This window comes from Budorcas taxicolor, chromosome 18 (assembly GCF_023091745.1).
Source record: "Budorcas taxicolor isolate Tak-1 chromosome 18, Takin1.1, whole genome shotgun sequence".
NCBI lineage: Eukaryota > Metazoa > Chordata > Mammalia > Artiodactyla > Bovidae > Budorcas > Budorcas taxicolor.
In genome coordinates, this window is record NC_068927.1 from 36,468,901 (window position 1) to 36,481,378 (window position 12,478).

Consider the following 12,478-nt stretch of genomic DNA (forward strand, 5'->3'; position numbering starts at 1 on the left):
ACTGGGCGGGGCTTGGCGCGCGACAGGCGGTCTCGCGGGCCGCGACAGGTGAGCGACGCCGCGGGGCCGGCGAGCAGGGATGGCGGAGCAGTGGGAGCTGGACGAGGAGGGCATCCGCCGCCTGGGGGCGCTGACCCTGGAGCAGCCCGGTAGGGCCCGGCTGGGAGGGTCTGGGTCGGGAGCATGGGGTTCGAAGCTGAGGGGAGCAAACTGAGGGCGAGGCAGAGGAACCTGAGGTAGTCATACGGGAACGGCGGCAGAGGAGCGGTCTCTGAGGTAGAGAAGCGCTCCCTGAGGTAGAGGTTCCCCCTAAGTTAGAGGAGCGGCCCCTGAGGCTGAGGAGGGATTACGCTGAGGTAGCCGTGAAGGAACTGCAGTTACCGGCGAGTCTGGGGCAGAGGGCAAGAAATTGAGGGAGGGGAGCAGAATCTAAAAGGGAGGAGGAGAAACGAGGTTAGCGGACTCTGAGGCCAGGAACAGAGAACTGGACTAAGTGGGAGGAAACTGAGCCCCAAGAGGGGCTACTAGTGGGAGAAGGGAAGAGCTGTGAGAATGGCCGTTCGAAGTTGGGGTGCTTTTGGAGGAGACACGAAAGGTTGATTTTGGCAGTTCCGGAAACTTCCACCCTAACTTGCTTGATTAGGATGAAATAGGAAAGGATGTTTCTTGATGAGCCAGCCCTCTCTTCGTCCAGTCTTCTTCTCTAGAACTTGGCCATTTCCTTGATCCATCTGTATGTGTCGCCTCATGAGACTCAGAAAGGGGCCTGAGGTAAAAGGAATAGTAGCTGATAGATCGAAGCGTTTAGATCGCTCCGTCCCAGAGCTGAACCTGGCGGAGTGACTGCTGACCCCACCTTTGACCCAGGGTCTGATTCACGCAGCTTGCTTTTCTAAGTTTTTATGGAGTAGAAATGTTGGAAAAGTTATCAGCGTTCCTGATTCAATTTTGTCCCCACCCCGCTTTATTTAACGGTTGAGGAAAATTAGGTTTAGACTCATGCCCCAAGTCGCACAGCCCTAAGTAATGCAGCGATGGTTTATTAATCCAGACTCTGATTCCAGAGCCTGTCCTCTAACCACAACAAAAAGTTGCCTTTCTTGCTTTCTCTAGTACTTTTTATTGGGGGACTATGCAATAATTTGGTTTTATTTTATTTAAATTTATTTAAAATTTATCAAAATTAGTATATGCTGGTAACAAACACTACATGATGGTTTGGTGTGCATATCAATAGATTGATGTAGATATTTCAGGTTTTTCTTTTCCAAACCACTTTGTGCTCCCCTAATTTGAAAAGCTTCTTTGGCTTGACATACTGGTGTACCTTTCTTTCTTTCTTCCTCTCCTTTGTTTTAAAAAATTTATTCAATTTAATTGGGGGGACACATATGCCTTCCATTATCCAGCTAGAATAATAATATGTGGCAGGATTTTTTTGGGGGGCGGGGCTTCTTTGTTTTTATTAAATGTGAATAACAAAATTAATTTTGCTCATTCTGACCATTCAAACAATACAAAAGTCTCTAAAGTAAAAAAATATTCTTCCCTCTCCCTCCTTCTATGCCTTTTCCATTGCTTTTACAAACATATTCCTTTTTTTAACCAGGGGACCGCCAGGGAAGTCCCATAAATGGTGTTTAAAGCCATGGGGCTGGATAATGTAGATAGACAATAGAAGGCTTAAGACTCAGCCCTAGGACATTTCAATGTTTAAAGCTTAAATAGGGGAGAAGGAAAGTGATGTTTTGGAATTTAATAAAGGGTAAACGGCAACCCACTCCAGTATTCTTGCCTGGAGAATCCATGGTTGGAGGAGCCTGGTAGGCTACAGTCCATAGGGTCCCAAAGAGTCAGACACGACTGAACGACTTCACTTTCACTTTCACTGTATCAAGTAGTTCCCTGGTGGCTCAGTCAGTAAAGGACCCACCTGCAGTGCCGGAGACTGCCTGCAGCACAGGAGACTGGGGTTCGATACCTGGGTCTGGAAGATCCCCTGGGGAAGAAAATGGCAACCCGCTTCAATATTCTTGCCTGGAAAATCCCATGGACAGAGGAGCCTAGCAGACTACAGTCCATGGCGTTGCAAGACTTAGCAACTAAACCACCAGAGGAATCTGTGGGCTGCAGTCTATGGGATCACAACAGTTGGACAGGACTTAGTGACTAAACCACAACCACTGTATCAAGGAGGGAGTGGTCAGAAGTGTCTAATACTATTGACAGGCTGAGCAACCTAATGCAGAGAAGTGTCTGTTAGATTTGGCAACATGGAATTCATTGGTAACTAACTAGGGAAGAGAAGGGAGGAAGCAAGCCAGGCAGGTTGGGATGAAAAGGGTATAATATGTGAAGGTAAAGAAATAGAGAGGATAAAAACTTTTGCCAAGAAATTTGGCTATAAAGGATAATGCATAAGTGGAATATTAGCTAGAGGATATGAAGGGGAATTAAGAACAAGTTTTTAAAGACATGATACACTAGAGCATATTTGCAGGCTGATGATAATTACTAGGAAGGAAGATAAAATATGCAATTATATACTTTTTGGTTCCTAAAAATAATTCCATTAATTAACTTATTATATGGGTACTATAATAACTGTACTATGAAAAGTAAGTCTTGAGCCCCAACCCCCCCTCCTTGGCCCTGCCCCAGTTTTCCTTCCTAACAGTGATCACTGTTACTAATATTTTGGATAGCTCTCTCTACATATTCTCTACATATATGAGCATTTGTACTTACTTTATAATTTTTTATTATGGCAATTGACAAATATATCCAAGAGTAAGATGACAGAATAGTGAATTGCAATCAACCTAATATCAATAGTTATCATCAGTTCATGGCCAATCTTCTCTCATCTATACCCTGCCTATCATCTATCTACCTTCAGTCCCCTGAACTATTTTTTTTAAGATTTATTTATTTCTTTATTTTTGACTGTGTTGAGTCTTTGATGCTGCTTGTGGGCTTTCTGTAGTTGCAGAAAGTGTAGGTTCCTCTTTAGTTGTGATGCAAGGGCTCCTGATTATGGTGGCTTCTCTTGTTGCAGAGCATGGGCTCTAGGAGCACAGGCTTCAGTAGTTGTGGCACATGGGTTTAGTTGCCACAAGGCATGTGGACTCTTCCAGGACCAGGGATGGAATCCGTGTCCCCTGCATTGGCAGGTGGATTCTCAACCAGTAGACCACCAGGAAAGCTCTGTGCACTGTCTAGTCTGAAACAAGTCCTAGTCAAATGACTTAACCCATGAATATTTTAGTATTTATCTTCAAAAGATTGAAACTCTTTTAAAAATCACATATAAAACCTAAAAATATTTAACAGTAATTTCTTTTAAACAATAATTTCTTTTATTTTTGACTCTGCTAGATCTTCATTGCTGTGCACTGGGTTTTTCTAGTTGCAGTGAGCAGGGTCTATTCTCTAGTTGCAGTGCCTGGGCTTCTCATTATGGTGGCTTCTTTTGTTGTGGAGCTTGGGCTCTAGGTGTGTGAGCTTCACTAGTTGTAGCATTGTTTTGTTAATATTATAAACTTACGAATTTAAATATTTTGATGAGTTCCAGTCCCTTGCAGTTGTTATAATTGATGCTGAGTTTGTCCTGAATTTAGTAGTGGGAGATCTTTCATGTAGATTCCTGAGGCCTTTTTTATTTGTTTTATTTATTTGAAACTCTTTCATCACTATTATAAATAAACTTTATTATTAATGCAGTTTGTAAGTGAACTATATAAATGGTTTTCTATAAAGGAATTACTTGTTGTTTTCATCAATAAAACATGTTTTTGCCCATTGGAGTTATTATATCCCATGGAGTAAAATTGGAAGATCATTCTGTTGTTCTTGAGATCTATAACGTGCGTTTGATTTGTTCTACAGCCTATTTGTCTTCACTCTATAACTGTTGAAACTGAGTGCATAATCTCTTAAGACCTGTGTGTGTTAGTCACTAAGTCATGTTTGACTCTTTGTGACCCCATGGACTGTAGTCCACCAGGCTCCTCTGTCCTTGGAATTCTCCAGGCAAGAATACTAGAGTGGGTAACCATTCCCTTCTCCAGGGAATCTTCCTGACCCAGGGACAGAACCCAGGTCTCCTGAATTGCAGGTGGATTCTTTACCATCTGAGCCACCAGGAAAGCCCAAGACCTGTACTTCATATGAATCATCAAAGAACATCTATCCAAGTGGCAGTTTATCACTTGATTGATAATTCTAGTTCCCTTTAAAAATGTTAAAATGTCTGCTTTTTGAAATAAAATACAGTGAAAGGCATGTGAAATGCAGCAGGGCAGTGAATGAAATCATAACTGACCTTAGCTTTTGCCCCATGGTAACAAGATTCTCATTGTATTAGGTCATTGGATACTGGTCATTGCATACTACAGAGCTACCAATATGGTGCCCTCAAAGTTGGTATTTTTTTTTTTTGAGATATAATTCACATCCTGTAAAATTTAAAGTATGCATTTCAGTATCACTTAGTGCATTGTATAACCATCACCACTAGTTCCAGAGCCTAAAAGGAAACCTCATATTCTTTAATCAGTCAGTCCTTATTTCCAGCTCCTGGCAATAAGTGGTCCCAGGCAACCACAAATCTGCTTTCTGTCTCCATGGATTTGTTTGTTCTATATATTTCATATAAATGGAATCATACAATATGTGGCCTTTGTGTCTAGCTTCTTTCACTGAGCATGTTATTATTAAGGTTTGTCCATATTTTAGCACAAAGTGTACTCAATTCCTTTAAAAAATTATTTATTATTAATAGACTTTAATTTTAAAACAGTTTTAGGTTTACAGAAAAACTGAGCAGAAAGTACAGAGTTCCCATATACTCTTCCTTCATCACACCTTCTCTATATCCCCTTCCAGTTTTCCTATTATTAATATCTTGCATTTACGCAGTACATTTGTTATGGTTATTGAACCAATAATAATATATTATTATTAACTAAGATCTATAGTCTACATTAGGATTCACTCTTTGTGTTGTACAGTTCTGTGTGTTTTGACAAATATATAGTCATGTGTACACCATTACAGTATCAACAGAACAGTTTCACTGCCCTAAGAATCCTCAGTGTTCCACCTGTTCATCTCTCCCCCACCAGTGAACCTCTGGAAACCACTGACCTTTATCCTGTTGCCTTTTTCAGAATGTCATGTAGTTGTAATCATACAGTATATATTCCCTGGGAACCACTGATTCTTTAAAAATTAAAAAAAAATCTTTTCACTTATGTATAATTGACATATAATATTAACTTAGTTTCAGGTGTACAACATAATGGTTGATGTTTGTATACATTGCAAAATGATCACACCAATAAGTCTATGTAACATCATTTTACATAGTAACAAAAATTTTCTTTTCTTAGAATGACAGCTTTTTAAGATCTACTCTTAGCAACTTTCAAATATGCAATGCAGTATTAGCAACTAGTCATCATACTGTATATCACTGATATTTTTAGTGTTACCTTTTTCAGAATATTATGCAGAATGTTTTCAACCTGACTTCTTTCATTTAGTAATGTGTATTTAAGGGTACTCCATGTCTTTCCATGGCTTAGTCCATAGGTGATTTTATTGCTGGGTAATATTCTACTATATGAATGTACCATAGTTTTATTTATTCATTTACTTATTGAAGGATATCTTGGTTGCTTCTGAGTTGTGGTAATTATGAATAAAGCTGCCATAAACATTTACATTCAGGTTTCTGTGGGGACATAAATTTTCAACTTACTTGAGTAAATACCAAGGAGCTATAATTGCTAGGTCTTACAGTAAAAGCTGTGTTTCAGTTCAGTTGTCGCTCAGTCTTGTCTTCTGTGACACCATGGACTGCAGCACTGCAGCATGCCGTCTTTACCTTTGTAAAAAACTGCCAAATTATCTTTTCAAGTGGCTATTCCTTTGCATTTCACTAGCAGTGAATGATTGGAGAAGGAAATGGCAACCCACTCCAGTATTCTTGCCTAGAGAATCCCAGGGATGGGGGAGCCTGGTGGGCTGCCATCTATGGGGTCGCACAGAGTCAGACACGACTGAAGTGACTTAGCAGCAGCTGCAGCAGCAGCAGCAGTGAATGAGAGTTCCTATTGCCCTCATGCTCTAGTCTGAATATTTGTGTCTCCCCTCAAACTATTCATATATTGAAATTCTAAGGCCTAATATGATGGTAGTAAGAGGTGTGGCCTCTGGGAGGTGATTAGGTCTTGAAAGTGAAAGAAAGTGTTAGTCGCTCAGTTGTGTCCAACCCTTTGCAACTCCATGGACTGTAACCCACTGGGCTCCTCTGTCCATGGAATTTTCCAGGCAAGAATAATGGAGTGGTTTGCCATTCCCTTCTCCAGGGGCTTGTCCTGATGCAGGAATTGAACCCAGGTCTCCCGCATTGTGGGCAGATTCTTTACCATCTGAGCCACCAGGGAAGCCCTCATAAAAGAGATTAATGACTTTATAATGGAGATCAAAGAGAATGCTCCCTTGCCTTCTTCCATGTGAGAACACATGGAGAAGTAGGCAGTCTGGAACCTGGAAGAAGGCTTTCACCAGAACCTGATTATGCCAACACCCTGACCTTGTACTTCCAGTCTCCAGAACTGTGAGAAATAATTGTTGTTTATAAGCCACTCAGTCTAATTTACATTTTTTAACAATTCTCAAAATTTTTGGTATCAGGATTCCATTACACTCTTACTTAAATATTATTCAAAGAGCTTTGGTTAATGTGGATTATTATTGTTGAAACAGAAAATTTTAAAATATTTATTTGTAATTCATTGAAAGATAACCGTAACATACCCATTACATGTTAACATATATAATATCTTTTTAATGTCTTAATTGAAGACATCCATATTCTCATATCTTCTTCTGTGTTAAATATGTTGTTTGATTGAAATATATATATATATGAAGTCATACCTTATAGAGATATATAGTTGGAAAAGGGGGGAATATTTATTTAGGGTATGTCAGCTCTTCACTGCTGTGCATAGGCTTTCTCTACTTGCAGGGAATGGAGGCTGCTCTTCAGTTGCAGTTTGCGGGCTTCTCGTTGCAGTGACTTCTCTTGTGGAGCACAAACTCTAGAGTGCACGGCTTCAGTAGTTGCTGCACAGACTCAGTAGTCATGGTTGGTGGGCTCTAAAGCACAGGCTCAGTTGTTGTGGTGCACAGCTTTAGTTGCCCTGTGCCATGTGGGATCTTTCAGACTAGGGATCCAATTGGTGTCTCCTGCACTGCAAGATGGATTTTAACCACTGGGCCACCAGGGGAGCCCTCCTGGAAGGAAGAAGTATTTAAATAGCCTTTTCAGTGAATTTTCTTCTTTGGTATGACACGAAAACTGAGCAAGTGGTAGTTTCTTAAAGATTAGTTGTATCTGAAATCTAAAACCATATCATTGAACTTTTTGTACTCTGTTATATTAAAATCCATTGGTACATCAACATCATGCATCCATCATTTGAAAGGTATTAACTCACTGACTTATGTAGATCTTCCAAATATTGACAAATTTCATTATATAACATTAAAAAATCATATTTGTTAATATCATCACAGATTTCACTAGAGAGAGCTTTAGGTTTTGAAATCTGTCAAGTTTATGGTGGCAAATACAAGTTTATCAAAATTCTAATTTTGGCTTGGAAGCTTATATGTTAATAATTGACAACAGTTACTATTACTTGTTTTGACTGAAGTGATAGTCTCACTTTCTTTATTTTTCAGAAAATGTCTCACAGCCATTCAAGTGTGTCAGAATTTTATAGTAACAATAGTTACCTCCCCACCAAAAAAATGGCTAGTTAAGCTGGCATCTCAAAACCCACAGAAGTGTTTTCCTGCTAAGCATCCACCATACTTCAGTATGCAGCAGAAATACTTCATGCATACCTCCCGTTTAGGAACACAATATAAGAAAGACATACTCAAGGGTCAAGATTTGCTAAAATTAACCATTTTTACTGCTTTTTCAAGGGCATTCTTAAGAAAAAGTGGCTCTTTTTTATAACTGCATGCGTATAATGGTGAAGAATACAATATTATGACTAAGAGTAAAGTTTGATGCCACTGCCTCAAGTCATCCTAAGGCCTCAGTAGTTTTTGCTTCTATACCATACGTGCAAATATCAGCACAGTAAAAAGAGTTGTTAATGTTTTAATATTATTATGAAAATAATTTTTTTTAATAGTTTTGATTTTGTGGACCCCTGTAAATGTCTCAGGGACCTCCAGGGGTCTAGGGACGATGTTTTGAGAACTGCTACACTGTTATGACATCTTTTAGCTTTTGAAATTTGTTTTGAAATACCAAGTTAAAAGTTTCATTTGTTTTGTGGATGTATCTTTTTGGAGTGCTTTCATTCTTTAGCGATGCTATTCTGTTTTTTGTTTTTTGTTTTAATAACCTCATATACAATTTGACTATAAACCTTTCCTGTGTCTCTTTGTTAAAGTGCGTTAAGTTTTCTATACTTCTAGCTGGGCCAGAATAACTTTTCTAGTTTCAGGGTTTGGAGCTCCCTCTTCTGTTGTGTTCACAAAGAACTTAAAATAGGGCTTTAAGCTTCCTGAGATCTGCAGTCTCTGCTTCCCTCCCGGACTTGTATCTAGACCTTCTCCTTCTTTTGAACCTATTGTCTGTATTCCATTCAATGTGGATTCTGTTCCAGTTATTTCTCTCAGGGATGAGTCTTATCTTGAAAAGGATCTTGTTTCATGTTTTTATAGTTTATAGGGCCTAGACTGCTCCAGTATCTTAAGAACTTATTTCGGTGCAGTTCCTTGGCAGTCACCTGCAAATGGGATTCTGCAGAACCTCCTTCCAGTTTCTGTTCCTGTTCTCATTTTGGCCCACCACACTTGCCAGTGAGTTCCTATTGGCTTTTGAGATTCTCCTCTTTTCAGTGCTATCAGAAGTCTAGTTTGACATACATGTATGTATGTATATATATATACACACACATATATTCTTTAAAACACAGTCATACATATACAGACACAAAGTCACACTTTTTCCTCAGTGTCTTTGAGATCTTTCCATATAAACATCAACAAATCTACCTCTTTCTTTTAAATGACTATAGAATAATAATTAGCATATATATAGCACCATGTGTCAGACACTGAGTTTTGTATTCTCTCTCTCTCTCTCTCTCTCTTACATACACACACATGCATATGTATGTGTATATGTTTATGGGCTTTCCTGGTGGCTCAGCAGTATAGAACTCACCTGCCAATGAAGGAGATGTGGATTCAATCCCTGGGTTGGGAAGATTCCCTGGAGAAGGAAATGGCAACCCATACCAGTATTCTTGCCTAAGAAATCCCATGGACAGAGGAGCCTGGTGGGCTACAGTCCATGGGGTCGCAAAGAGTTGAACATGACAAACAACAGCAACAACTATATATGTAAATACACAATACATATAGTCATTAAATCCTTACAGCATCTTATGAGGTAAGTAATGTTGTAATCTCCATTTTTCACATGAGGAAATGGATGCACAGAGAAGTTAAGTGACTTTTACAAGGTCACAGATCTAGTACATTGTTCAATGCACTGCTGCTTAGTCCATCTAGTTCTGCTCTTCTACTGATGAGCCCTTTGACAGTTTTCTTTTTCTCCTTTTCCTTTCTCCTTCTCTCCCTTTCTTCTTCCCTCCCTCCTTCCCTCTCTTTCTTTCTTACACTATCCTGAAACTTTCCTGAAATTGACATCCTTCTGGTCTATATCATATGTCCTGGCAAAATGCTGTACTATCTATAGGGCTAAATCCTAGCAGTGGGATTGCTGAATTTGTTGTTTGTTTTGAGAACTTTGGGAGATTTTTACTACATCATTCAGGGTAATTAAAGAAACTCAAGGTTTCTGTAAAACCAAGTCTTGATGTCACTGCATTAGAGCATATTGCTAATCTTAAAAGGAAGATCTGTTCTTCTTATGAGCCTTAAATGTAGGACCTTTCACAGATGAGATATGGGAGAAAGGAAGGCCTGTTTTCAACAACTCTGCTCTTTTTCCAAGCAGAGATCATAATATATCTACTGATGATCTCTTTTCAGAACTGGTGGAGTCTCTTTCATTGCAGGGATCTTATGCTGGAAAAATCCATTCCATCGGTGATGCCTTTAGAAATTTTAAAAGTCTCCGATCCTTAGATTTATCAAGAAATTTGATCACTAGCTTGAAGGTAAGTTCTGTGTTTTATGATCAGACAGTTTTTTGTTTTTTTGATGGGAAAAAAATAAAAGAATATCAGCTTGGGGAATATCCTTTTAAATGTTTCCAAACTAAATTTTGTTATTCACCATAAAATTCTTTCAATTTTGCTTTACGTTTGACATTTTAAATTATAAGATAGTGGGGAAAATTTTCTTTTATACTGAAAGAAAACTGTCACTGCCTAGGGCAATAGTTATGATTCTTAATGTGTGTTAAAATTTATGAGGAACACTGTTAAAAGTACAGATTCTTGGAGATTGTCTGGCAGTCTAGTGATTAGGACTCATGTTTTCACTGCTGAAGGTACAGGTTTGATCCCTGGTTGGGGAACTAAGATCCCACAAGCCGTGTGGCATGGCAAAATAAACAATAAAATATAATAAATAAATAAAATATTAATAAAAATACAGAGTCTTAGTCCCTATTCTGAGAGAGAGAGTCTGAGTTAATATGCAGTGGGTCCAGGACATTCCCAAGGGATTCTGATGATGTTGATGCATGGAACATATATGGAGAAACACTGGCCTAGATTGCTATTGTGAGTTTTTTCCAGGATGGGGAGAAAATGATGGTCTTGAAAACAAAGAAAAACTTCCAGGCCAGGAGCTGGTGGAGCAGACGACATTTCAGGAAAGTAGGTGCTTAAGCAGAAAGTGTGAGGATTAGCAAACAAAGCAAGAGCTCTGCAAACATAAACACCCTCACACACAGAAATGGAAAATTTCTTTTCTTTGTGTAGACCCCCAAATAGTATTTCTTCCACTATTCCCTTTTTGCCCAGCTACAAGTCTCTCTTGATAAAGCCCTTCTTTGCAAGACTGAAGGTGCAAGACTTACAGATGCTGTCCAAGATTGGTTACTGATCTGGATTATTCTGCTAGTTTTCCATTTCTTAGGGGAAACTTGTTCAACAACACAAATCTCAAGATCTAAAACTAAGGGCCCTGAAAGAAGAAATCCAAGCTAGATCAAATTTCCAGCTAGGGTTCTAAAAGCAGAAATTCCAAGTTAAACTAGGTCTTTAGAATCTTCTATAATAGCCCTTTGTATCTGGCTCACCTATATCAGAAAGTATTAATACAGAGTTATTTAGGCCTCCTCTTCTCATATGTATTTTTATCTGTTTGTTTTTTCAGACTAAAAAGATTGAATGAACATTGCTGTCATTTGCTTTTGCACTCCTATTCTTTCTACTTCTGTAAATTACCTGAAAAACTGTTGTAAAGATTAATCAATTAGCACAACTAATCAAAAATTACATATATAAGACTCCTGGTAGTGTTTGGCATATAAAAAGCACTTAGTAAATGCCAGTTTTCTAGATTTTTTTTTTTTACTTCGGTGATTTATCTGCAGGTATTCATCTCTAGCAGCTCTGAATCATTTTGCTTAATTTTTTCAAGGGGGAAATGTTTTGTGTTTATTTCTAGTGTAGCATTGAAAATACATGAATTTATGCCAATGGGGAAACGTGAGAGGAGGATTGGAATCGTTTCCTTGACTATTATACTGAGACATTAAAAGATTACTTGAGCTGGGATATTAGATACATTTAAAGACAGCCCTAATGGTATGCTACCCTGAGAGTGATGCCAAAAGCATTGATAAATATTCCTAACCATTGATCCTTTCACAATGTGGAAGTTAGTGGAACTGAAAATAGCCAGAAAGAAATGCGTCGAACTGTAGGCAGGGTTCAACTTAGAAATGTTTTGAATATATCCTTGAGTTTTCTAAACTTCCTGCAACTAAAAAAGGTTAATTTTAAATGAGAAAAGAAGATAAACATTATTTTATAAATAGGTGATGGAAAATAATTTTACCTTTCTGAAATAACTCTCAATGACAGAGTTCCTTTTATGGTAAGTGTTTTTAATATTAAAGGTGTGTGACTATACATATATGTACATGTTTTGAAATATTGTCCTGAAACTTAGTGTTGGGCCAAAGTACCTAACCAGCTAAATACATGAAAATTAAGCAATTAGTTTCAATAGTAGGTTTTAGTAAAGGAGAAAAACTGTGGCTTTTCCTCTCAAGTGTCCCAGTTCTGATGGCACTGTTGCTAGAGAAGTGGAAGGGGTGGGGTTGCTAAGTCCACAGAGAGAGAACAGAAGAAGGAAGAGCATTTCTACCAAGAGGAATTAACTGATTAGAAGATGGGGAGCTCGTGTGGTGGCAGTAACTCTGAAGGGAAAAAGGGGGGCTCCAGATTGGTCC

General features: G+C 38.7%; 1 protein-coding gene across 1 annotated transcript in view; it reads left to right on the forward strand.

Annotated features, from left to right (window-relative positions):
- Positions 1–79: 79 nt before the first annotated feature.
- Positions 80–12,478, forward strand: part of LRRC36 (leucine rich repeat containing 36) — a 56,572-nt gene continuing 44,173 nt past the window's right edge. The window contains exons 1-2 of the mRNA XM_052656502.1: positions 80–149; positions 10,099–10,226. Of these exons, the coding sequence (XP_052512462.1) occupies positions 80–149; positions 10,099–10,226 (198 nt within the window). The remainder of the gene's footprint in view (positions 150–10,098; positions 10,227–12,478) is intronic.